This window comes from Pteropus medius, unplaced genomic scaffold, assembly GCF_902729225.1.
Source record: "Pteropus medius unplaced genomic scaffold, Ma_sr-lr_union100, whole genome shotgun sequence".
Classification (NCBI taxonomy): Eukaryota; Metazoa; Chordata; class Mammalia; order Chiroptera; family Pteropodidae; genus Pteropus; species Pteropus medius.
This window is the reverse complement of record NW_024344378.1, coordinates 49,814,304-49,842,061: the sequence shown is the minus strand read 5'-3', so window position 1 is coordinate 49,842,061 and position 27,758 is coordinate 49,814,304. Positions and strand designations below refer to the sequence as shown.

The 27,758-nt window shown below is 43.2% G+C and overlaps 1 protein-coding gene across 13 annotated transcripts in view; it reads left to right on the top strand.

The window, feature by feature from the left end:
- Positions 1 to 27,758, top strand: part of KCNMA1 (potassium calcium-activated channel subfamily M alpha 1) — a 686,119-nt gene that overhangs the window by 477,165 nt on the left and 181,196 nt on the right. For all 13 annotated transcript variants that reach the window (XM_039872202.1, XM_039872201.1, XM_039872185.1 and 10 more), the window contains exons 10-14: positions 7,915 to 8,025; positions 10,534 to 10,639; positions 12,347 to 12,429; positions 15,968 to 16,037; positions 21,991 to 22,146. In XM_039872202.1, the coding sequence (XP_039728136.1) occupies positions 7,915 to 8,025; positions 10,534 to 10,639; positions 12,347 to 12,429; positions 15,968 to 16,037; positions 21,991 to 22,146 (526 nt within the window). The remainder of the gene's footprint in view (positions 1 to 7,914; positions 8,026 to 10,533; positions 10,640 to 12,346; positions 12,430 to 15,967; positions 16,038 to 21,990; positions 22,147 to 27,758) is intronic.

Here is a 27,758-nt window from a genome sequence, read left to right as displayed (position 1 = left end):
AGGCAGGGAAATATGCTTTGATCTGAATAGAGGAAAATGCTGTTCAGTGCCCTAACTTCTCTGTCAGAGCAGAGAACCACCTAGGATTGGAAGAGTCAGGTCATGGGAAGACTAGCTTACTTAAAAACGGCCAAAGGCCGCCAAGCCTGCAGTAATGAGATGAATACAATGCAGAGGATTGAAAGTGTTGGGGACAGACACTAGGAAGAACCAGTGCAATTAGTGAGAGTGGGGTAATATGGCATTGTTTAAGAAGGCTGTGTAATTCCTCTTCCGGGTAGGAAGTAAAGAAAGAAAAAGGAAAGAAAGCAAAACGGTGGTGATAATATCTGCATCCTGGGTTATTGTGATAATTAATTGAGAAACTCAAGGTAAACAAGTCTACCAATTAGGGTTCTTTGGTTATAAGCAAAGGAGAAATTGATTCTTGCTGACTTAAGCAGAAAAGGATTTTTTTTTTTTTTTGAAGGTTAGAATACCTTATGGAATTCAGAGGAAATCTGAAGAGTCAGATCCCAGAAAGAACAGACATGAACTCAAGAAGTAGCTCTGGAATCCAGCAAGCAGGAACTCAGGGCCATTCTTTAGGGTTTTACCATCAGATGACTTAGCCGCTATCGTGTAGTTACTATCATTCCACTCAAGATTGAAGGTACTGATTGCCCTAGATTGGGCAGGAAACCTTGAAGGGTCCAGACTGTACATGATTGGGGAGGAGTGGTTCCCCAAATTAAAAATCAGGTGCTGTTGACAGAAGGAAGGGGGCATACTAGACAGGCTGAAATGAGCAATGTCTCCTATACAATGTTTGCTATACTCCTATACGAAATTCCCAGAATTTCGTTTTTAAACTCAGACTGAAGCTCCCTTTAATCAACCAACTACAAAAGATGTGAATTATTCCTTGTGCCTGGTTTAATTATGAAGATCTAATTGTGATTTGGGATGGTGGGGGTGCAGTCACCGATTCCGGGTGGTTTAGGTCTTGACCATCTGTATGTGATAAGATGTACCCACTTCTTCCAGAAAGTTTTGGTCTGGTCAGGACATCCCAATGTTCTCCGCTGGGGCTACCAGTAGCCTGTCCTTTGTTTCCTCATTTGACCTTGGGGCTGTTTTCCAGAGGTGACTTTGCTACACCGTTGGGATCTGTTTGCTCAGCCTTCTGCTGCCATTTAGGAAAACGGCAAAACAGCCTGTCTCCTCAAGAACAGCTCTGTTGACAGCTGGATCAGATGATGACTTTCTTCTCTTCCTCACTAGGAGGGAGAAGGCATTTCCTTCCTTTGTGATTAGCAAAGTACTATATGTGGCCCTGGGTAGGAAGTAATCTTATCTCCTAACCTCCTTGGGGTTTTCTGTTGTTGTTTGCTTGCTTTGTTTCCTCATTTGTTTTAACGGGAATAGGTTAAAGCAAGGTTTGGGATGGTATATACTCACAATTCTTTTGATTTCATTTTTGTCTTCCTTACACGTACTGTTTGTTCTCTCACAAACTTTAAACATGGTAGTAGATCTGAGGTGGCAGAATCAGCCAGTGCTCTGACAGGCTTGCAGATAACAAATTGTTACATTTTTTCCTATGCTTACCACTCCTAGCCAAGCACACTTTGCCAGCCAGTCCATTGGTCAACAGATAGTTCTCAAAAGCCCAGCTAGTTTTGGGGATCCTGAGCTAGGTCCCAGGGGGCAGTGGAAGGATGGGGTGCACACCACCTGGAGTTGGCTTTTGTTTGCAGAGGATGATCTCCCCACAAGCAATCCTGAGGGCTGGGCTCTCAGAACAGGAGGAAGTGGGGAGGCAGGAGTTGGTTTTGCCTTCTTCCTTTGGGCAGTACTTTGAGTACTGACCACTGTTTGATGTGGGCTGTGGGATCTCTTGCCACCCCACCCTGCTTTCTACATGATAAAATGCTGCCGAATTCCTTTGACAAGTCCTTCTCAAAATGCATTCCCATTGTCAACGACTACCAGACTACCACCATGGATATTGGGTTGAGGGTGGTGGGGAGGTATCAAGTGAAAGCACAGATTAGAAGCTGTCCAGCAGACTGAAGAGATTCTAGCATATGTATTTGATATAAATATTATAGTTTTACAGAGACATCAAGATCAATATATGCCACATTTCATCTACCTCTTTGACAAAGTGAGCACAATGTATTCAGGAAAAGCTGTATAGGATTTTCAATTTACTCTGTATGATTTATTGTGACAGGATAGCTATGGGTTTTTTAAGTTCTTTATACTTGTTCCAGTAAAAATGGATATAGTATCTTTAAAAATAAACAGCCCAGAGCTGTGCATTTTATATTGTCTTTCTAGAGTGAGACTCTGCTAAAGAGAGATGTAAGACCTCCCTGCCCTTGTGGGACCTGACACAGTCGGGTTTGCCCTTCTTTAGCTATGGGGCGAAGGTTGGTGGAGCAGAGGTTGTGAATAACAGAGAACTGGAACAGGAAGCCACAGACAGCTCAGACAACACAGGATGATGGCGTGGACTGGGGTGGGGTCAGAGAACTGGAACATTGTGGCAGGATTCATCAGTGTCTCTGGTGCAGCCCAGTCAGTCTGGGCCTCATCATTTTATAGTGACTGGCCCCAGGTCACACAGGACCGGAGCTCCTTACAGCAGCACCAGCTGCTTCCTCTGTGTAGAAGGGATCAAACTGCTGGGCCAGATCTGCCCTTGGTCTGGCACTGAGTCTCTAGACCCAGGTAGTAGACCCTTCTGACACAAAGACAAACGCAAAAACACGCAAGAGAGCCCATCACTGTTACAATTCCTTTTTTCGAAGACTACTGGCCATAAGCAATACAACTGGAATCTTTTAAAAAGTGTATAGATTTTTGTTCTCATTGAACTAAACTCATCTTCAGTGGCTCTGGATGCCTAATTCTCTAGAGCCTTGGATTTTTTTGTCTGGGAGCCCCCTTTCTATCCTCCTCTTATGCTTCCAGCCATAAGTTAGCTCCCCTAAGTTGTCCATTCTGAAAGGCACCAGTGGAACTGACCTCTAAAACTCAACTGGAGCATTCAGGCTTTCTTGGCCCATCTCTGAGGAGCGGGTAGAGTGATAGAGGAGAATGTGTGGGATTTCATTCTGGAGGTGGAGATGGTTAATAATGAGAGAGTTACACCAATATATATTTAGTGAAGAGGTGCCCATGAAATAAGCAGTTGGTAGTTTTCTAGTGAGCCCTGATAGGATTCATAATAGTCAAGTATCATTCTTATTCTGATTAAGTCACATTCAATCTCTTGCTTGATGCCGTGCTTGCTCTATGACCCACCAGCATTACCCACTCCTAATTCAATCCGGCTTGTGTTTATGGAGCCCTTACCCATAACCAGCCATGCTTGCTTACACAGAATGCCATCTGCTATTATTTTGGCATTTAAGATGCTTCTTCAGTCATCTGAGGTAGATCTTTTAATTAGAACCATTAACATTAGTTTATCCCAAGAAAAAACTAAGCAAAACTTTAAAAACCAAAAAGTCCATCAGATGAGAAATGCTTATGATTTAGGTGTGTTGGCCGTCTTCACAAACTAGTTGGCCAGGCCCACTAGAAATCAGTCATTACAGTTGCCAGTCATCTAAATATGTTCAAATCCAGGGCCGCAGGTGGGAGCAGCATTAGCTGCCTTCATAGAGTAACCTTCCTAAATACTTTCCATTGTCACTGATCATCTAGATTTCTGTGATCCTCCAGATCCTTGGGCTGGTGAGGAAGTCCTGATCTGGACATGGCTTATAATATCTAAAATGGACATTTGAATCACTTTGCAGTCCCTGGCTTGCCAAATTATATGGTTTAAGTTAAAAAACTTGGGTTACAGTTTGCTGTCACTCAGCTTTGGTATCCTGAGCCTTCTGGCATGGCTGACCAAATGCAGCCAGAATCTAGTGATAACTGTATCACTCTGATGCTTTAAGTGAGGTTCATCTCTGTTCACCCTAGTCCCCACACTAAGCTTCTCTCTTGGCCCAGTGAGGACCCCTCAGACACCCCTCCACTCCGAGTTCAGGAGAATCTCTTGTTGGCCCAGCCCTGCCCTCAGGGAGCAGAAGCTGAAACACTCAAGCCAAATAATGTGCCCTTTCCACATTGTCACTTTCTTCTTAGTGAGAATTAGAGTCAGAGACCTGGGTCATATCCCTGGGCGAGTCACTTTTACTTGCTGTGGGATCTCAGGCGCGTCAGTTAAGGAAATTGAGGTTCAGCGAGGTTATCTGAAAAGGTGCAGGTCATAGGAACACAGGATTGTTTGAGGATTAAGTGAGATTATATGGGCCACAGGGCACTTTATATCTGTTACATACTGATTTACGGATATCACATGAATCCTACCATTTAATAATGCTTACAATGGGCCAGACCCTTTACTAGGCCCTTCGCATGTATTATCTATTTAAATAAATCCTCAAGATAACCTCATGAATCAGGTCCTAGCTCCAGCCCCTCAGAGACTGACTTTATAGTTGTAAAATGCAGAATTGGTACCTTGCCCAAGACTACTTAGTTATTTGGTGTCTGAACTGAGCTAACACAGGGCTCTCAAAGTAGGAATCTCACACGGTAGATTTGTAGGTGTCACAGAACCCGACAGAGATAATTTTGCATGAGGATCTTTTCGTCATTCTTCAAATCATGTACTGTGAACAACCATCACTCTGCTTCCAAGGACAGCACACCCTGCTCTCAATCTTAGAACATTTTCGGTTATCGAAGATACAGGAAATTCTGCCTCTCTTCTCCCCACAATATCATCCTTCCCAAAACTACTGCCCCTGGAACTTTCAAGTCCTGAAAACATTTCTGGAAAATAAATTTTCCCCTTTCACCATCCATCCCTCGCACTCTTGCAGGGCCTTCCGGCGCTCCCTCAGACATGGGCTGGTGGGAGCAAGCCTTCTAGTGCCGATGCTGAGTTAGAGAGGCGGCTTCTCCCCATCCGTCAATTCTAACTGCATTCAAACATTTTCAATATGTGGGATCCTTGATAACTTTCACTGAATGGAAAGCAAAATGAAGGGAAATGATTATTGGCACAAAAGGGGGAAGCCGTAAATCTTCGAATCAGATATAGGACAGATTGGAACAATATGGGTTCTCCAAGGTTGCCATGATAATGTACCTAATAACTCTCCTTGGGCAAAAAGGCAATCTGCTTTCAATCAATCTTGCTTTTTCTGAGCAAAATTACCAATTATGTTGAAGGAAGATTTTTTTTTTTTGCCTCCCTTTTTGATAAAGACTACTCTCCATCCTAGAAATCATGCTATAGCTAAAAGATATATATTTTCAATTGTCTAGAATGGTATTGGACAGCTAGCACCAAATGAGAAAAGTCAATTCTTTTTTTCTCCTCTCTCCTGCCAGCATTTGTCTACTTCTTAAGAGAAGTGAAAGCTAATTAAAGGCTTAAGGGATAATATTGATTGCATTGGAATATATTTTATATGTACCCAGCACATTTTCAACTAAGAGAACCCTGACTCTTTCTAAGGCTGAATAAATCAGCTAGCTGAGCCTTTGATTCAAGGGTGAGAGGGTGAACTCATCTCCTTCCCTTCCACTTCTCACACATCTGTCCTAGAGATGAATGATTTTAGAAGAGGAAGAGGGAATGGTGGCAGATGTTCATTCAGTTCTTTGCGTACAGTATAGAAAGGATGAATGCTCAGGCATTTCCTTGGCCCTCTCATTGATTTGAGTCCAGCTTTGAATAATAACCAGGCTTACGCGGGTATAGAACTTTGAGCTTTGCAATGTCTGGTGCAGGGGGCTGGCCGAGGGTATTACCTCTTAGTTCCCTCATCTATTGACTGGGGATAACAAGATTGCCCAGGATCATACACATCCTTGGTGGCAGAGCAGGGAATCAAATCTGGCTTACTTGTACATGCAGGTGAATCCACACATCAGTCCTGTGGGGGTGCCCATAAGTTGGATCTATGCTAGCCTCGTTCTTAATCAGGGAAATTTATGGATGGAAAGTGTTAGAATTGCCCCAGGCTGCCTCACTGTCATTTGTGGAGAGGTCAGAAAAGGACTTTCGGTCACTTTCTGAACACAGCTGGCAAATTCAGCATCACAAATCTTACTCAGAACGTTCAAATTCATCGGCAGCCTGTTTTGTCCATAGAAATACACATGCGCCACCAGAAACATTTTAAGGTATGACATGATAAAAAGGTATGTAATCTAAGTATTTAATTACTTCGCATATTCTGACATACTATGTTTTTCAGGAAGGAATTAGTCACATGGGTTTTGGATGGGTGGCTAAGGGACCTCCCTCAACCCGGGAGGCGCTGGCTAGAGAGCAAAGTGATCATGTTCAAATGTCTCTTCTGAGGTAGCCCATTGACATTCTTCCCTCCCTGCGAAGGCCTTTGCTTGCCCGATCGCTAAGTGTAGCACCGTAACGATAACAGTCCATAATGGTGATATTATTAACTGCATCGTGCATATTATTGATTTACTCTTTGTTCTGCATCATTATCCTTTCACCAATGAGTTTACTGCATTATTCTCACATACTTAGTCAAGCACCAAATTACAACGAAAGGGCAAGCTCTTGTAATGGCATCTAATGGAACATTGCATAAGTGATCATCACTGCTTCCTATTATGAGCTGCCTCCAGCCAATGAGCTTTTTGCCTTATTAGAATGTGCACAGAGCAATTATGAAGTGTAAGGGACCTGGCCATTTTAAAATTTTCCCACAAAATTACCATGCTTCATGTTTGCCACCTGCCCATGCCTCAAAGCCCAGCCAGGGATTCAGCCTCTGTCACTATCAGCCTGAGGGGTACAGGGACCTGGACTGAGCCCCTTGCTGCAGTCTCTTTACTAGAAGCTAGCGGGTTTCCTCCTCATAGTCACTCCCTGACTTTTGGTCCTGGGGCTGACTCTTGAACCAAAGTGCTTACTCGTGATTGAGCATCATGTAGACAGTATAAGTGGCCACAGCATAGCCCGATGTCAAAGTCAGATTGGCCCAGGAGCCCAGAGATATTGGGGGGACTGTTGTTCCAGCAGTTCAGGAAGAGGGGCTCCTCTCCTTACGGGGAGCCCCCATCTCTGGAAACAGAAGTCCAAACCACCTTGGAACAAGGCAAACAATGCCAGCCTCATCCCTTCTTAGCTTCTCCTCATCTTGAGGTCAATTCCTTTGGCTGTCAGAGAAATCTTTGGCACCCCAAAGAGGCAGCTGTCTGGGGATGTGCAGATCTGCAGCATGATCTCCAATTCCATAGGCGTCCCATCCCCATTTAGCTTTGAGTAATGCTCACTTACTGTAAAGTGTTGCATGCCCCCATTGTCGGAGGAGTTATGGCGGAAAAATGCAAAATTTCCTTTTTACTGCTTATGGCCAGCAGAGCCCATAACGTGTCAAGCCGCACATTAGCCACCCTGATAAAAGTTCGCTTTCTTACACACAAAATCATCGTTTCAGCAAGATTTGTTATCTCATTACCTGATAAGCTCTATGTCATAAACCAAGACTCATTCGGTAAATCTCCCGGGAGGACGCTTTGTGGGCAGAAAGAGAGAGATATGAATCTGCAGGGGACTTGATAATGCAGCATTTAAGCACAAGCATAATGTCACTTATTGTTAAATGCATAAAACCACTTGGCCAAACGGTTGGGCTTTTAATAGGATTTTGTGCAGCATCAGGTGAGAAGCCATATGCCTTTTCTGTCGAGGAGTTGCTGAGCACCTGCCAGGGCCGCTGCTTTGCCTCACAGCCCTCTGGGGATGGGTGCTAGGCTTTTACTGAGGCCTTGGGAGTCAATAAATGCTTTCCTGCAGCTGCGCGCTTCCTCCGTCTTGCTGGGGGTGGGTGCCTGGGTCATTGCTGGGCCGGCCTCAGCTAACTGGCCTCTTCCGTTCAGGCACATTGTGGTCTGTGGACATATCACTCTGGAGAGTGTTTCCAACTTCCTGAAGGACTTTCTGCACAAGGACCGGGATGATGTCAACGTGGAGATCGTCTTTCTTCACAAGTAAGAGGCCCTGTTTGTTTGAAGACCCTCCATCCAACCAGACACTGACAGGGACACCTAAGTGCAGGAGTGGTGGTGTGGGGACAGCACAGAGTCGGCTCAACCAGGACTCCTGCTGGCCTCACTGGAGGGGACAGTATAGACCAATGGAACGGGAAGCACCACGCTAGTACAGTGATGAGAGCAGCGTCTGCCTCTTTGGAGGCAATTCTGGAAAATAACAGTGGAGTTTATTATACGTCAGGCATGTCATCACTTTTTCCTCAGCTGTCTGGATCTATGTGATCCAGGTGTGTCCACAGTGTCCAGTGTGGAATGATTAGCTGTATGGGGGGGTGTACTCTATGAGTGCAGGGGTGACATAGTGGTCAAGCAACACACAAACGTAACAGGAAAGCAGGGTATAAAATAATAATAACAACTGTGGTTCCTAGAAACCGTCAGTGAGGGACATTGTGCTGGTCACTATGCATATAGTCCCTCTTTTAATCAATAGAGGGAGTAAAAGTACGTGTCCTGGACTCAGTGTCTCGATCTGAATCTTGATTCAACCAGTTATTTGCTGAACAAGTTACTTAACCTTTCTGGTCTCAGTTACTACATCTATAAGAGATCATCCTGGGCTGTTGTGAGAATGAAAAGAAGTAATCCCTGTAAAGTAGAGTATGTAGAGTAGAATCAGGCATGCAGTAAGTGCTCAATAAATGTTGGCTATTATCATGAAAGATAAAACTGATTAGGTCACATTATCAATTCAGGAGGTAGGTCTTATCATGTTTATTTTATAGGTATGGAAAGCAAGAGCTCTCCCCTCTGCTCGATGATGTTGAGATTTTAAGCTTTGCTTCATTTACTTTTAGGTAAAGGGTAGTCTGCCACAGGGATGAAGAGTTGGGGGACTCAGGCATATTCATTTGGGTTGCCCCGTCTTCTTCCTTTATGGATATGGGGCCATCATGGGGCCAGCTCTAGCCCCAAGCTGCCGGAGAGACAAAGCTTACATTGGCGTTGGCTTGATATGAGATTGACCACCCAGGACTCATTCTTGCTCTGGGAGCTTATAGGTGACTTCTCTATAAGCTCCCATCTGTGCGTCTCTCCTTTGAGCATTGTTCATAGAATAGCAAACTGGCCGCCATGTTTGAGTACCAGCATTTTTCTTCTCAGCAAGTCCTGAAAGATCAGCCAGGCCATGGGCCCAGGAACAGAACCCACAGATCCATTCAGTACTCAGCCACCGATTATCAGCAGTGGGACCTGTCTTCTGTTGAGCCTTTTGGCAGGTTCAAGAGAAGTATAGTATGTAGGTTCCACCCTCATATAGGTTGGACATTTCAAGGTGAGCACATGTGCAACAATTAAAGCACAACATCGACCTTGTAGTAACTGACCGAAATCAGTTTAATCAAGTGGCAGAATCACATGCGGCATCTGTATCAGGGTGAGACCACCGCTTCTTGTATTGCTAAGGCAAGCTTCATGAAAGAAGCATGATTTGCAGTGGATCTGGAAGACTGGTCAGATTTGCACAGGTAGCTCTTCCATCACCCATAGCTTCAGTCTGAATGAACAGGTTGGCTACTAAAATTTTCATTACTGGGATTAACCTGTGTCAGCATCGTAGTAGATGGCCCACTTAATTAACCTCTCAAAGCTTTGTGTTAATACCATACCCTACTCTAGGGTTATTTTGAGGTTTAAATCAGTTAATACTTGTCAAGTGTTTAGAATGGTGTCTGCCACATAATAAATGCTGAAAACATTAACAATTATTATTATTCTAGGTACTTAATAAATGTAAGTCAAGTATTGATTAATACAGTCCTTGGCACCTAGTAGGTTCTAACTAAATATCATCTCCCAGCGCCTAGTATCATATAGAGAGTAGACATTTTTCGTCTCAGGATTAATAAATGAATGAGTAGGTCAATCAATATTTTAATCTTTGTCCTCCAGTGGGGAAGATGTCTTTACAGCTCAGCGGTAAGAATGATGAGTAGTATACACACGTGTGAATCAAAAACAATACTGAGGGTAAATAACTCCTTGTGGCTGCTCAGAGGTGAAATTTTTTTGATCCAGGCACCGGAGGATGAGAAGTCCATGCAGTGAAGAAGTAGAGAAAAGGCTTTTGATGGAGGGAACAGCAGGAGGCTCTGCCAGGGGGACCTTTGGCTAATCCCTGAAGTCACAGCCTGAGTTTCTCTAGTCATAAAATAGGGATTCCATTCATGATGAAGTCAAAGACATTTTACCCAACAGGCCTCAGACTTTGTAAAGGTTGTGAGCCTCTTTATTTTGCCTTGGTATTGTTTTTGGTTTTCAGTTGGGCTGGAGTTTTACTTCTCTTGGGTGCAAGCCTTTTATTTATGGCAAGAAACGAGCTGCTTTCAAAGCGAAAGCCTCTTCCCAGGTCTCCCTCTTTGGAAATCCAAGAGAAGGGAGGCCATGGAGGCTGAAACACCTGGGTCTGTCTAATTAATGGCTGTTTCTTCTCTACCTGCACAGCATTTCCCCTAACCTGGAGCTCGAAGCTCTGTTCAAGCGACATTTTACTCAGGTGGAATTTTATCAGGGTTCAGTCCTCAATCCACATGATCTTGCAAGAGTCAAGGTAAGAAGAGAGAAATGACTTCTGCTTTCATTCCATGTAAGAGAGGGGTGCCTGACTCTGTGGTGATGGGACATGTCTCCCAGGTTAGTTAAAGGTCACCTCCAAGCCCCTAATGAGATTAAGTTGGATACCACCAACCTTGACATCACCCTTTCAACTGCTCCCAGGACGTTGTTCTGCTGGCACCTGGTAGACTGTTACCTGTAAGCATTCTACTTGGACTAGTGATAACATGAAACTCATTTTGCTAGTTCCCTCAATATCAGCACTGCTAAGAGAAGCAGACAAGTTGTATGAACTCGATAGTCTCGTATACAACATAATAATCTAAGTTATTCTCACCTTGAATACTTAAATTAGACTCAGTGTAGATCTGAAATCTAACATTTACATCAGAAAGGAACATGAAGGATAACTTATAAAATTTCACCAAGCCATAAAATATTTTGAGCTTTCTTTATTCCCCCACCAAAGACTAAAGGTATAAAACTAAACATGTAGATATGTGTATGGGTTAGTCTTTCTTTCCAGAACCTGAAGTTTATAAGGGAAAAGGATCCAGCAAAATGGCATTTGCTACTTTGTACATTTTATATCGATTTTGTAAGCATGCTCAATATTTACTTGCCAGTGAGTATAGATTAAAATTCTGAATCCACTGACATCTAACGCTAACTGTGGTCATCACATAATGCAGTAAATAATGTAATTGGCAAACATGAATAAGCCAAAATAATTTGAGTCACTTCTTTGGCTTATTAAAGAAAACCAGAGACAATTTTTGACACACCATGTAGGAAACCATACCCTCCCACCAAATGCAGGAATGGTCAGTAAAGTACAACATACCAAGTAGGACAGATTGCAGGCCGGAGCCAGCATGAGAATTCTTATGCTTATAGGGTCCAGTTATTCTTAATATTACCCAGACATGATCCAAGTTATGGCTAATGTGAAATCTTATAAGAACTTGGAGAAAATAGTTATTGTTCACAGACCTAATTTAGATGTAAGCTGTTATTAGTACAACTCATGATCCCCTCAAGGGAATAAATCTTTTTTGGCTCATGTTTAGATAAGTCAATAGGTCGTATTTTGAGATCATCTGTAATACATCATTTCATACACATAGATTTATTGTCTTTTGAATATCTGAATACTAATTGAATATTAAATAGTAACTGAGCTGTTATATGATTCAGGTCTCTCATTTCCTCTTATTCCCCAGTTAAAATGTGAAAAAGGTTAGATGAAAGACTTTGGAGGCTAAATTACTGAATCCCCAACAATTCATGTAACGTGGTAACCTGAGAGAAGGGGTTTAGCCCACCTAACTCCATTTCTCGCCTGAGAAAATTGGGATGATGGTGCAGATGGTGGGGAAAGGAGGTGGGAGGGTACTGAAAGGCTTAATTAATTGTTATTTGAAGAAATCTGGAAAGCTCACAAGTAAGAGACTATGGAAAATGAATAGTGTAATTACCAAGGTACATGGTTTACCCTCCAATAGCAACAAGATGAATTGTTTATTCCATAACACGAACTTGCAACCTATACTTTTGACAAAAACTAAAATCTCTCAGGATTCTTATTTTTTTATTTACTTGCAAAGAACCAGATTCCCAAGAGCTGTCAATAGGCAGAGACTTCCATCAAGCATGGCTATTTATATGTTTGTGTTCTGTGATTTTCCTTTTGGTGTCTTAGATAGAGTCAGCAGATGCATGCCTCATCCTTGCCAATAAGTACTGCGCTGACCCTGATGCTGAAGATGCCTCCAACATCATGAGGTAACCTTGGGGAGGCCGGCCGGGGAAGGTTCTGGCCTTGGCACTCTGTGGCTCACTTGCTACCCTTTGGGTCCTCTGTAGAGTCTATATCTCCCATAAGCCACCCTACAACTTGCCACCTGCATAGGTCCGGGGGAGCTGAGGCTGTGGTGAATGTGGAGGGCAATGACATAAGGCATTGTCAACAGGAAGCTCATCCTTAGAAGATAGGAGCTCTTGGGTCTTGAGTCTGAGATCCTTAAGACAGGACTAAAAGAGGAAAGACAAATTTAAATGGGCACAATCCTAAAATAAGGTACTATATTTCCTAATGGGGAGTGGACCTGCGATATCTTAACTGGGGGTGATTTTGTCTCTCGGGGGACATTTTGAATATCCAGAGATGTTCTTGGTTGTCATAACTAAGGGATAGTGCTGCTCACATCTGGTGGGTAGAGGCCAGGGATGCTGCTCAACATCCGACGATGCACAGGACAGCTCCCCACAGCAGAGGATTATCTGGCCCAAAATGTCAGTAGTGCCCAGGTTGAGAAGCCCCGTGTTAGAGCTTTCCAAATATGTCTATAGCACATTGATTAATATCACCCATAAAGAGGAGTTTGTTCACCAGTTAGCTTGTTTCAACCAGTTTCCCAAAATGAAATAGTTTTCTTACCGAAATTGTTTTCAATACTTTTAATACTAATATGAATTTCTAAGATAGTGATCCATAGAGAATTTGTCAAAACCGATTTGACCACACCTCCCCTTTTCTGTTTTTGGAGAACATCTCCTGGGAGGATGCTCTTCGGAGAACACTGCCCAGTGTCTTTTCTGCAAATAGGCTAGGCCTATCTAAGACCATTCTCAGCCCAATTCCTATTCCTTACTCTTTCAGAAGAAAACTTCCGTTTTTGTTTTCATAGACTCATATTCCAGACATCTATCTTGTGACTGTGAAATGGCTAAAGAGTTAACATATTTTGCTCCAGATAGTTAAAGGCCTTTTAGATTTCTCTCTCCTGAAGCATAAATTGCAGAATAGTTAAGAGAGCTATGAGGGAATAATAAAGAGAACGTTCTGGAGAAGAGATGAACTAAGAGAAAACATTTCACTCCCACTATATTCCCAGGAACTTGCCTAATTGTGAACAGCCATCCTTTGGGTCTAGACAAAAGTTCCCCTCTTCCTGCAGCTTGGTTTACCGTGTCCCGGGAATTTACTGAGGTGGAAGGTGGGGAAGTTGCCTTTGCATCATCACAGTGCTTGCATCTCCTTTCTTTGCTTTTAATCAGTGGCCCCAAGTGACATGAGCTTTCCCATCAATGAGGTGGGGGAAGAATTCCTCTGTGCGTTTCGGATGAGCAAGTCTTCCCCTCAGCATCTGGTCCTTGTATCTGGCAAGCGACATCTGGTGCAATGTTCTCTTTCCAAAAGCTTTTCTTTGACAATATGCTTAGTGAAGTTGTTTTAAGGAAGTTGATGCATGAACTCTTATAAGCATTGGGCTTGCCAGGCTGCAGGGTCATGGTGGAAGTGACATGCGTCCACACCTGGGTCCATCCCCTAACTAGTCACAGCTGAAAATGACTACAACAGCCTCAGCTTCAGGTGGACCAGTCGGCCTTTTCCTTGAACTAGGATTTCTGTCCTTCATCATGGTTTGGTGTCATTTGAAGTGATTAAAATGTAGACTTTAAGGAACTGGGCTTCATTAGCTTTAAAATTTCAAACAATCAACAACAACAACAAAACAGAAGATGAAGCTTAATGTGTGGACCCAGTGAGAAGTTTGAGGCTGGCACTGTCTCCCCCTTCCCCCCAAAAGTGAATAATTGAAATGATAATAGGTTCGAAATAGGCATTTCTTTTAATCACAATATTTTATTTAAGCCTTGACTACGATAGAGTTAATGTGAACACATATAGGTTACCAGGGTAATTGGCATGATGCCAAGGCATAAAAATGACTGAACAAAGGTAGTATCAGAAATGTAATTAAGCCATCCATTAACTGGAATTAGAACTAAAGCTCAGGCAGCAAAAGGAAATGGGAGGCTCAGGGTTAAAAATGGGCTCTGTCTTTTCCTTATTTGTATAATCCTCCTTCCTCCTTAGTTTAATGAGACCAATCTGCCCTGTTTGAAATTAAAATGTCAAAGATCCATTTGAAATGAGCTAATGCAGAAAACTGGCTGATGCTGTGAACTGAATTCAGAGGGCTGACAGAGAGACTCAGAGTCCTTGAGTTATAAGCATGGGCCAACACAACACTTTTTCAAAAATAAAATGAAATCTTTCAAGTGCAAAAGCCCAGGGTGAATTTGTTCAGGAGAGGCTTATGTATGATCCATTTCCTAAACTCACAAGTTGTAGCTTTTCAGACAGAGCTGCTCCCTGGCTGCCTTCTCTCCGTCTTTGTACAAAAAGGAATGAAGCATAGAATTTCTTGGTGGGACGTTTGTAGGGTTAGTCATAATAAATGCACTTGCATTTCTGATTAGGCTTAGGAGGTGGGCCTTTCTGTGGAATTCAATTCTTTAGTCTTCCTTGTCACAGAAGGAAATGTACAATGTCACCTCTAACAGAGTCGGTAATGACAAAAACCATAACTTAGACGTGGAAAGAGCTTTTAATGATTTCAAAGCATTTTCACATCTGGTCTTTCATTTGCTGCTCATACCAAGCCTGTGAAATAAATAAAGCAGGTACTGTTGCCGCCAGTGTCCAGATGAGGAAACAGTCACAGAGAGACCAGGGATTTCCTGAAGGTCACCCATTCGTTAGTGCAATAGCTGAGGCTGGAGTCCAGGTGTTTCTATTCCTCCGCTCTCTACCCCTCCCCTTTTAGCGCAGCAGTCGTCACAGGGAGCAGAAGTGAGGGTTGGAGGCCAAGCAGTGTGGTTAATACTGAGTATGGACTGAGTGTAGTTTAGGGAGAATTTTCCTGACCTCTGAAAGGCCTTGCCCCTTTTCTACAACCACAGTCAAAGTTGTCATTTAGATGCTGTTAGCAAGGCGTTGATCCCATCCTAAGAGCCCTGCTTAGAAATTATTTCTGCGAGTGGTCATATGTGTGAAAATTAGAATCATTTGTCAGGCTGCTTGTTTGATTTGTCATTGTTGCCTGAAGTTGTTAACTTGGAGAAGCAGACTCAGAGCAAATTGTTTCTAGGCTCATCCCCAGGGTATATGAGATTGCACACCTCACTTGGCCCCATGAAATGAGCTTGCTTCCTTTGTAAAGATGCCCGTGTAGGCAAAAAGCCCTGACCCCTGCTTTAGAGTCCAGTACACACATGTCACATACCATCACCAGGACATTCTTCTTTTATGCCCAGGACACAGTCTGTGGCTGTTTTGTGGTTTCTTTTTCACACTACCATGGGGTACGGGGGTGGAAACACAGTTTAACTTGGCTCAGTGCCTGCAGCCCCTCAGGATGGCCCTGGCTGCTGGCCCCACATCCACTCCTTTCGGATATAATCAAATTAATCTTCCCATCAGACTCCAAGGGTAAGGCAAACCCTGCCTCAGCTTTGGTTCTTTCTTTTTCAGAGTAATCTCCATAAAGAACTACCATCCGAAGATAAGAATCATCACTCAGATGCTGCAGTATCACAACAAGGTAGGTCAGTGAAAGCCTGTCCCAGGCTCAAAGATGCACATGTGAGTCCAGTCTCTTCTCCCTCACCATACAGCCATACACATGCATGTCCATGCCTACATATACATGTGCATACACAACAGTGCAATCCCAAGGCCTGGATAAAGAGGGTGGTGGGTAAAAACATCCTTGGGACATTTTTTTAGTCCACACACCTTGTTTGCAATTGGTCACTAGAAGGAAGCTCCTTCATATACTGATTTATTCATTCAGGGACCATCTAGAGCAGGAGTCCCCATCCCCTGGGCCACAGACCGGTACTAGGTCCATGGTCTATTAGGAACCAGGCCACACAGCGGGAGGTGAGCAGCAGGCAAGTGAGCAAAGCTTCATCTGTATTTTTAGTCGCTCAGCAGCGCTAGCACCACTGGTCTCAGCTTCACCTCAGATCATCAGGCATTAGATTCTCATAGGAGCACTGGTTCCTGGTGCCAAAAGGGTTGGGGACCACTGATCTATAGGTCCCCTAAGTTTAGAAATATTGTTGCACTCTTAGAATCCTATTCCATGAACTTCTATTTTCATGTGCTGCCCTCACTTCTTTAGTTGGTGTTTACTGCATACCTACTATGTGGTCAGCACTCTGTCTGATACCCCCTCATCCCCCAGGGATATAGTGAAGGAGAATTCCTATTTTGTGCCCTCGAGGATTTAAGTGTAGGGCATCTCCCAGGCAAGTGATAGGATGTTTCTGAGAACAGGTGAAGTTGGAGGAATGGAACACGCATTGGGTGGAGAATGCAGAACATGGCATTCTCAAATTCAAGATGAAAATTACATGGTTGAATTCAGGAAAATAGTTGGCTTCTTAGAGATTAAACATAAAGGAATTTTCCTAGCAGTATAGTTTATAAGAGGGATTGGAAAAAATACAAACATTGGAGTCTCTGTTTTTCCCAGTCCTGTCTCTCATTCAAAGGCGATGCTCCTTCACTCAAATGGTCATTAAACTTCCAGGAAAACAGCTTTGGGGGAGGGAAGGTGGCACCTTTCTCCGTTTGATATGGAACCAGTTATCCCCTTAATGAGGCTTAGAAATGGAGGCTGCTCAGTACCTGGAACCAGGTGTCCTGTCTGAACAGAATAACTCCCTGCTGGGTTATGAGTGAAAGCGTGTCCCATCTTATAGGCCATATTCCCTGAAATGTGGGCCGTCAGGTGACCCAGAGAAGACCCGTTCTGCCAGATGCTCCAGTGCCATGCCATTATTTCTTAATTGCTGGCAAGTGCTGTCCCATTTTGTGCTGTGTAGAGGCCCATCAGATGCTGTCGTTGAGTGGAGCCTGCTGTCGGTGACTGGCCTACCACTCGGGTCTGCTGTCCATTGCCAACCATTGTCCAACCCTCGGCAGGTGCTTCCATTGCAAAAAGTGTTGCACTCCAGCCAGTGGGTTTGGTGGTGGGCACCCAAGGTCACATTGTCCTGTTCATCTCTGGAAAACTCAAGAACACTACAGAGACGAAGTGAGGATATTGGTAACTCACAAGCATCAGTTTGGAGCAGTTCATGACAGCAGTCCCTGTAGATGGAGATAAATTTTATTAGCAAGGCTGTGGCTGGTGACAGCTCCCGAGGCAACGAACTTTCCTTCTTTCATTTGTGATTTGAAATTTCATTTAGTGTGGGAGTTCTTTAAGCTGTTGTTTAGATTTTTGGCTGAATTTAGATAGAAGAGGAAAATTAATGTTGTATGTTTAGAAAAGGATGTCAGGTCCTTTTTTTCTCCTTCCAACGAGTGCTGATGTAGCATCTTCAAGAAATTAAGGAGGATTTCTGCTATGTGATTCTTGTCAAACTCAAAGTAGCTCAACAGACTTAGGATCCAGATGGCACCTGGTCAGTATTCACATGATCGTACTAAGCTGGATGTCTTTTACAAATCTCTGCATTGCATTTATTCGGAAACAATGATGAGACATCAATCGATCATCCATGATGATTTGCTTAAAACACATTTTATTTAGGACAACCCTAATCTATTTGGGTTTTAGAATTAGGCAAAAAGGACTTATGAGACTTTGCCTCTGTAAGATTAGTAAGGGTGCAAGGGACAGAGTGACTTGACACAGGGCCTTTTCTTTGTCATTTCATTTCTCTCTTCTAGAGGAAGAACAGGAAGTCCGCTGGTCATTATTAGTCATCAGATTCCTTATAGAATTGCAAAAAGACATTTTTGACGTTGCTTTACATTTTTTTTCTGTTTCCTAAGGTCCTCTTACCTACCTTTTAGTGCGATTTTCTCTCTCTTCCCTTACAATATTATTTTTCTGCCTCTCTTGGCACTTCCTCTTCACCCAGAGATCTCCACCCATTAAAACTTCCTTTCAGGAAAGAACGCGGTATGTGTGTGTAAACTTTTGTCACTGTTGGCATATTCTAAGTGATAGTTATTCTATAATTGGATACCAGACATAAAATATAAAGAATTTCAATCTCCTTGGCCTAATGGTGGTAGTATTCTAGGACCTAGAGGGGTGTAGAGAAGCTGCTTTCTCTCCATGTAGAACTGGTCCTGAGTTTATCATCATAATAATCCCAGACATTTGTGTCATATTTTATGGTTTTAAAAGTGCTTTGACATCCATGATCTCATTTAGTTCTCATTTGACCATCTGTGCGGTGTAGCATCCCAGTGTGACTTCTGACCAGGGGTCTAAGCTATATCTCAGACAGAACAGCTCCGGTGGGTACAACTCATAGTCCCTCGGCAGCCAGTGAGCTAAGAGACCTAACTGCCAACTGCCACCTTCTCTTTAAATAGATCCACAGCTGCTTGAACCAAACTGTGGTTCCTCAGAGTAGGCCTTATAAAAAGATCGATATTCTCCAAAGTGGATCTGTTTAATATCATTAGAATTCAGGGAGAGAAATATTCTCAGCCTAGCCATCTCTGAACATGGAAAGAATATGGTGCAGGATACTTTCTGCTTTGAGTGTAAATGGATTGAATCTCTTTCATGAAAGAATGGTGTATGACATCCTGGAAAAGTGTCGTTCCTGATGATTTAGCTATTACTGGATTTTTTTTCCCCCAGCAGACTGTCTTTGTCTCTCACCTGGAAGTCAAATCCTAATGGCCCAATAGAGATGCAAGTTCTTTGCGTGTTCTCACTCTAGCCGCCTACACTTGGGCAGTAGCATTAAAGTATTTTCTCTGAGGTGACCCTCTTTGTTCCTCATGGCGGCTTCACCACAGTTGCGTGTGTAGTGAGAGATGGGACTGGGATTCATCTCTCCTGGTGTCCCAGGACAGCCTATTTTCATATTCCTTTTTCTCGACATGAGGAGTGGCCCAGCAGCAGAAATAGGGAAGCCCTCTCCTGCTAGACCCTCCTAAGCAGATCTGATTCTCCAGGTGAGAGGACTTACCTCTCTACTCCCATGTGGCAATGCTGGTCATTTCTACTGGACCCATATTGCCCTCAAATGAAAAAGGACACATTGCCAGAGACAGAGAATTTAAGCTCCTGGGTCAATCTCCTCTCTTTGCTTTACCCACACAGAAGTCCCTGGTCCCAGCCTCTGGCACATCCCTCGTGGCACCTTGCCCTGCAATTGAAGAAGATATAGGGTCCAAAAAAGGAGGCTGTGGAAGCCTGAGAAATGATGGAGACATGAGGGACCCTAGGCCTAAAAGCCTGGACTTCATACCCTGGGTGGCACCTGGGAATGTGAGAGATTCTCTTAAAAAGGTTTTCTTTATTATTTGAAAATGCACTGAAGGTTATGTGCTGTCTGTCTGGGGCTCGGACCACCCAAATCTCCTCTCACACTTAATGATTTAATTGTTCATTACTTAGATTTAATTTCTCCTCATTCTTCTCAGGTGATGTTAATGCGAATGAATTTTTCTTCACATAGACTGATATATTGTTTTCTAAGATGCCAGCGAAGTAGAGGAGAAAGTGGCCTTCTTAACCCAGCGAAGAGTAGAGAGAGAAATGGGATGAAGGGCAGGACTAGTTGAGTATACAGTGTGGGGAAGGTCTCTGATACTCAGCTTGTCAGAAATGGCCATGTGCTATAGCCCACACATAGGACTATTTTAACGGTGCTCTCATCAGGAGGGATACAGTCATTTCTCCCAGGAGTGAACTCTGCTGGGTTAGGACTCATGAGATTGTCACAGAACTGGATTTCACAAGAAGAAATTTCGCATGAGTAGTATTTTTGAAAGCAGAGGATGGAGCCATTGGATCGGCCCTTTGTTTCCACAAGGAGTCCTTCATCTCCTTCTAGTACATTGTCCTGAAAGTGAAGGGAAACTTTCCTCCCTGGGGCTCTTTGTGTTTGTTGATACGTGGAAAAAAATAGTAATTTCAGGGCCATAGCATCTTGATATTAGTGGGAACCTAGAGGGTTCTCTCACTCAACATCTTATACAAAGCAAAAAGTCTTTCTATTGAGACTTGGAGAAATACTTACTGAGTTTTAGGGACAAAGACTGCATTTTTGGAGGCACCCTCCATTTATTTGACAAATTACATCCATGGAAAGCTCCTTTATAAAACAAGCCAAAAAAACTGCTTTCTTGTAATGTATACTCCAGTCAGTCCTAATTCTGGCCCCTGGAACAAAGCAAGACAAGCCTAATCATCTCTCTTCATCAAAGTAGCACCTAGGTATTCAGAGGTAACCCTACCATCTCCGTGAAGGCATGGACCTTCTTCAGGCCAAACACTGCTGGCTCTCCTAACTGTTTCTCAAAAGATGTTTTCCAGAACCCACACCTCTCTTTGTGCTTGCCATTTTTCTCTGGAAGGTATTCAGATTATTAGCTTCCTTTCTTAAATTCCACTGTTACAACTGGGTCAAGTACTCTGGACTTGCATGACCAGTTCACAACAGAATGAAACGTTCATTTTCCATGATCTGGAGACCATTTCTAACAAGCAAGCATTGGCTTTCTCTGTAATTTGTCACACGGTTGGCCTCTCTGTGGGTTTTAGTTACCCTCACATTAAAGGTTTTTTTGTTGTTGTTTTTCTTTCTTCTCGTATCTGCTGCCAAGTTAGGTCTTCTCATTTTGAATGTATATAAATTGATTTTTCTTAACCTAAATGCTGTACCTGACATTAAGGCCTTTTTGATCTTTTCTGGTAAGTTTTTGCCCGTTTTTCCAACTCCGAAGAACTTTTTGAATCTTGATTCTTTTATCCAGTGTATCATCTATGACTCTCTGTTTCACGCCACTTAGAAATTCTTGAACGAGCTTGCCTCTGGGCCCTTATCTCAGTACCTGACATAACCATTGAACAGGATCAATTCATCTGCAAGAGACTGCAACATGTCTACATTGTGATTTGCATGACTAATCAGGGCACTGCTCCTCTCAAATTGTGGTCCCCAGTTCAGCAGCTAAGTATCACCTTGAACTTGTTAGAAATGCAAATTGTCCAGCCTTATCCCATACCCACTGAATCAGAAACTGGGGAGGAGCCAGCAATGTGTTCTTTCAAACCCTTTAGGTGATTCTGATGCCCGCTCAAGTTTGGTAACCACTGACCTGGAGTACTGGGAAGGAAGATAAAAAAGAAATCTAAAGTACATAGGCATCCGACAGTCTTAGAGTCTGTTTGAGGAGCCAACTTATGAACAATCTAACCAGACATCCTGGTAGCATGAGCTGATGCATCTGTCACAAATTTCCCTCTGGACTCTATTTGGCTAAAGGACAGACTGGAGGGGAGGATTTGGGCTTGGTAGGTGCAGAAGCGATGTTCCAGAGAGACTGAATGAAGTCTGATGAAGAGAAGAATTGAGTATACACCAAACACCAGACCCAGGCAAGGGAAAGAAAAGGCGAGTCTGGATGACCCTGAGCGATTGGGCAATGCTGCATTTCCCAGAGAAGATTTTCAACAATTGAACATTTAACAAAATAAGGTCTCATACCTGTTTTTCTTTCCACAGGCCCATCTGCTAAACATCCCGAGTTGGAATTGGAAAGAGGGTGATGATGCAATCTGCCTCGCGGAGCTGAAGCTGGGGTTCATCGCCCAGAGCTGCCTGGCTCAGGGCCTCTCCACCATGCTCGCCAACCTCTTCTCCATGAGGTCATTCATAAAGGTAACGTCTTGTCCTATTAGAGCACATTAGCCCCGGATTCAATTTGTCATGGGGTTGAGTAGAGAGCACAGCTTAAACTCAAAACAGATCGACGGGCTTTGACCACTTTGGTTAAGGAGAAATTCCTTGTTACAGATTTGGGCAAGAGGCCAACTTCTTTCAAAATTATGTTTTTATTTTTATTTGGCACATCCACGGCCATTAAATGATTGTTCAAAGCACAATCCTCTCTTTTTTTAGATAAACCACATGTTTATCTATCAACAAAGCCTCCGCTGTTAAAACAAAAATATGATTTATATACATTCCATATGGCACCAGAGCGCCTAAAGAAAAGAATTACCATTTTGCTCTTTTACATCAAGTGGCTGGTGGACCTCTCACTGTGTGGATAAATGCAGACCATGTGTTTGTGCTGAAGCCCAAACCCCAACAACATAATTCATTTATTTATTTCTGCACAATCAAGGAGGCCAGCAGGGCTGACATGCCACGGTTATTTGAATGGAGAGTGAAACGATGAACTGAGTCCTCGGCAGCGGAGCCCTTTATACCATGAGACAGGCGGTCTGGATATGCTCATCTCCTTGTCAGCTGGTTCACCCCACGGAGCTGACTGGGCCGCCACTCTAAAGTGGCCTCTCCCTGCTCCACCAGCTCAGACAAAGAAAGAGCCACCTCTTTCCGCAGAGGCCAGGACAGGCATGTTCCAGGACATTGGGCTGAGGGTCCAGGCTCCTATTAAGAGGGCTCTTGTTGCGCAGGATGATAATAATACCCGTCCTTATCCTTGGATTCTTCTCAGCTTAGGCGGTCTAGATGGCAAACCAGTGCAGTAAAACCTATCTAGTTTGGGTCTTTCTGATTTGGTGTTGGTGGCCATTAGCTGAGAATCTGGGCTTACATTCCCTTCTCTTTTATTCATTTATTCACATTCCCCTTCCTGAATTAGTAGAGGTTGAGGTGGGAAAATAGTGAGTCACCAGGAGGTCCTGTAGAAAGGAACAGAGGCTCTGAAATCAAAGATCTCCATCGTTTTGCTGTCATTGTTGCCGTATCCACCACCAGCAGTCAGGTCTTTGGTGGAGCTGAGGAAATGGCACTGGATGCAGTGAGAGGGATGGGGTGGGGGAAGATGGGGATGCAGATGATGGACTAACTCATCCTGGGCCTCCACAAGTTGTGTGACTGAGAGCAGGTTATTTTTCTAGGTCTTTACCTACTGTACCCACCTACTTTACATTATTTAGCCAATTTATACTTAATATTATGTAAAAGAACAAATTGTTTTGGAGCCCCTTCAGTAACTTTAGCAATGGATGCTTTGATTGAAAAAATTTTCATAGTCACTGTGTGCTCAAAGACCTCAGCTTCACTGAACTCCTGGCTCAGACCCAGCTCACATATAAGGACATTGCATTCCTCCTAGTGGCTTCTTTAATCCAGGCTGCTATTCCCCTGCCTGGATGAAACCAAGTGCAGGCAAAATGGAGGTGGCAGGGAGGTCCGTGTAGCTGGACTTAGAGACACACCCAAAAGCCAGATGTAGGCTTGTGTCTCCCAAGGCTCTTATATTCAACATGAGGGGCCCAGACCGAGGATAAAGGACTGTCATCAAGTGGGCTCCTCTGGCTCATTCAGCTGAGCCCTATGGTTTGTTCCAGCAAGGAACTGCCTGCAGGACAGGCACACGGTCTGAGGACTTGGGCTCAGCTTCCTCGTATTGATGTGACATGGCCTTGGCAGGGCCCTACTGCACACAGGGCACTTGACATGCGTATGTTTTGATTTTGTGGTGCCTGTTTGGAAACCAGAGCTGCCTGTCAGGAAAATTAATAAAATGGATGTGACACTGATTCTTCAGTGTTATTACCAGCAGGGATTCTTCAGTGTTATTACCAACTTCCCTCAAGACCTTGAAGGGCCTTACCTCTGCAGCCAAGGATGTCCCCTCCAGCCCAACTAACCCCACTGCTAACTTCCTATTTAGGAAGAACGTGTGGGACAGCCATGGCCGGTCCTGGTGTAACTGAAAACACATTTCTCTCTTGGGGTTATGTTACTGTGTTATTTCTGTCTGGGGCCAGCTCCTCCATGTTTGGAGATAGCTCTCTGCCTATGGCCTTATGACATTCAGGTGGTCTTTTGTGTTGGAATTCTGTAGTGTCGTCTCTGTGCGCTTACCCTCCAAATTTATTTGGGGGGTAGATGGAAAAGGAACTCTATAAATGGATTATTGTTTACAGACATTGCTTCCTTCCCCAGGGTCTCCCATGTCCTATGGTAGAGAAATCATCAGCACTTCCATGGGGACAGGCAGGCCTATTAGGATGGAAGGAGAGGGGAAGAGGCTTTGGCAGCATTTGATCCCTTGAGAAGATTTAGTGTTTCTGGAAGCCAAAGTTGGAGTGTGAGCTCACCCTGCCCCTTGCCCTGGGCAGGTACAGTGTCTGATTCTTGGTTTGGCAGAATACACCGTATTCTGTCCCTACTGAGAGAAGAAAAAAGGGGAACAAGACTGAAACAGTGATGACATATCATAGGCAGAAGAAATGACTATTTACTGGGCTTTTAGAGCCAAGACCGAAAGTGAGGGTGAGAAAGCTTAACAAACGAGAGACGTACTGCTGGTGCGTAGCAGTTACAAAAGACACCCAGCTCGCAGGTACCAGGAAAGATGGGGGAACTCTTGCTCGTCCCCTCAACAATGTCATTTTCAAAAAATCTTCACCTGAGGGCCCCTAGTCGTTGACCCAGAAAGCCTAGCTCCTGTATTGGATATGTTATCTTTGAATTGCTCTAAAATTTTGGGAATCTATATTTTTAACCCACATCTTTGGAGGTAATTAATTTTTTAAGTTTTCTAACTACTGTTGAAGACTTTTTTTTTCTGGCTATTTGCGCTTAGTTTTTTTCACTTAACCTTCAAGTGCTCTATAGGGTGTGTGCCAGTATGCTGGGATTTGTTTAACAAATCCATGCTAACTTTCTAGCCAATACCTTTCTGAAAAAGGCTCAGGTGGCTACTCAGGGATCCTTTGGCCCAGTGGCTTATTGCTAATAACAGGTTAAGCATTTTGTCCAGCAGCACCCAGTTCTGCCCTTGACTTCCTTTCAGGAGTGAAGGCAAATGTTCTGGTTCCTGTAACTTATCAACATCTGCATTATCAACCAGGCCTGGAACATGCTGTTCATCTACCACTATCTGAATTCTCGTCTGTCAGGTTCAAGTGAGAATCTTTCTAATATCTTCTGTAAAGACCAAGACAAGGAACTTATTTAGCCTATTTGTCATTGCCTCATCCGTGAATAAGTGGCCACAGTTATCCTCTACTTGGTTTCCTAGCTTGGATGTAACTTAAGATCTTTTTTTTTTTTTTTGGTTTGGTTTTAGAATCTTACCATGTAATACTTAACTTTCTCCCCAACGTGTCTAATTTCAAGTTGGGGCTTGACCTGCTGTTTTTGTGAATTGTGCTGTTATTCTTACTAGGATTACCTGTCCTTGGACATGATAAATTGTGTTTGTGAGTGTTGTATGTGTTTAGAGTGTGATTAATTCTTAAAATTTCTTTTCAGTCTACACTAAGTCTTCAAAATGAGCACATTTAAATCCTCACTATTGCCAACTATTTTACCTCTGCTCATCTACCATTTTATACACATATACACACAGCCTGGAAAATGGCATGCATTCCATAATTATTTCTTGGTTGAATAAATCAGTTATGCAAATGGAGAAAATATGCGATGTACTTTTAAATTTTTTTCCCTATTTTATAAGATTTGTAATTGTGGGTGAGATATTACTTAATATTGGTCACCACAGTGTCTTCTCAAGTGCATTTTCTACTTGTGAATAAAGAAGTACTGGAGACAGCAGGCCCATGTTATTCCGATTGTATCTTGGCTGAGGTGGACTTTACTGAACATAAAAACCATTTGTTCAGTATTATTACCATGTTGAGATGAACTTTCAAGAATACATTATCTTAACAATAATTGTAGCCAAGGGAATCATTTTTAATACCTTGATTTTGGGTTATGTTTATGTGCATATGTATTTGTATATATGCGTGTATAAAAAACATGGTTTAGGAGCTATTAGAATCTTTAATAATAGCTGAAATATACTAGGCCCTAACTAACTATGTGTGAAGCTCTATGCTAAGTACTTTATATGCATTATCTCATTTAATTCTTGCAATGACCCTATCCAAACTTGGTACTATTATTAACCTCACTTTACAGTGGCAGACACTGTGGGTTGAGAGAATTTCAGCAACCTGCATGAGGACATAAAATTGGAATGATAAACTCAGTCGTTTGAACCCAAGCAAATTGGTTCCACATTCATCATTGGGTAAACCAAGAGGAAATATGATCAATGATAAGAGGGGACCTTAGCTAGTGCCGTCATCTTAGCACAAATCTTAACTTTCTGTAGTTTATGTTATGGAAAGTACTGAATCAATAGAGATTCTCTGGGCATTTACCATATTCTAGGCAGTGTGCTAATCAGCCTGTCATCCTTATGGCCAGGAGGCACTGATAAGTTTCAGGAAGTTTCTATTTGGATTGGGGTACATGGGCACATGTTTGCACAGCCCCATCCTGTGGGTTTTGCCCCATCCTGTAGGTGGGGGAATTAATTAGACTTCCAAGAATGAATTGACATCACACTGTTGTATTTGGGGGTAGAGGGGGTAAAGTTAATTGCCTTAGGTAGGTGCTTGTGGGAGACAACAAGCAATTTTTATTGGCTGGTGAGTATAAGCTCTGCAGACCAGAGGTGTTCATCCAGGTGAGGGAAGCGAACTAGAAGCAGGTCTCAACTCTGTGTAGAGTGGAAGAGGTGAGTGACAGGATTTATGGCCAGGGCTCAAACTGATAAGGCTGATATCAAGGTGGCTTTCTACTTCCAGGAGGGAACACTAACGGTGCCAGGGTAGAAGGTTTGTCTGGCAAAGTAAACACATGCAGTGTGAATTAGATAGTGAGATGAAAGCTGTTGCATATTTTATACCCATGGACAGTGTCACCCTAATCACGGATAGTGTCCTGACAGTGGACTTCTGCAGATATCCCTCAACCGGGGGAGAGTGGCTCCCAATACAGCTGTACTCAATTCCTTCGCAATCTCATTCTCACAGCCTCTAGATACATAGATGACACCTACATTGGCATCTTCATCCAGAACCTCTCCCCTAAACCCAGCATCATATGTTCAACTGCTATTCAACATCTCTTGAATGTCTCATCTCATCTCAGACTTAACATATTCGGAATAGAATTTCTGTTCTTTGACCATAAACCCATTCTCCCATCGCACTGTTGGCAATGCCATCCTTCCCACTGCTTAGACGAAAAACTTTGGAGTCATTTTTGACACCCTTCTTTTTCTTGTGTACCACATTCAGCTCAGCAGGAAATCATCTTGGTTCAACCTTCAAAATATGCCCAGCATCTGAGCACTTCTCACCACTTCTATTCTTACTATCAGTTCCAAACCACCATCCTCTTATCTCCTAGAATATTCCACCAGCTATCTAACTGATCTCCGTGCTCTGATCTTATCCCTCCCTTCCCTTCTGTCTGTCTTCAATAAAGCA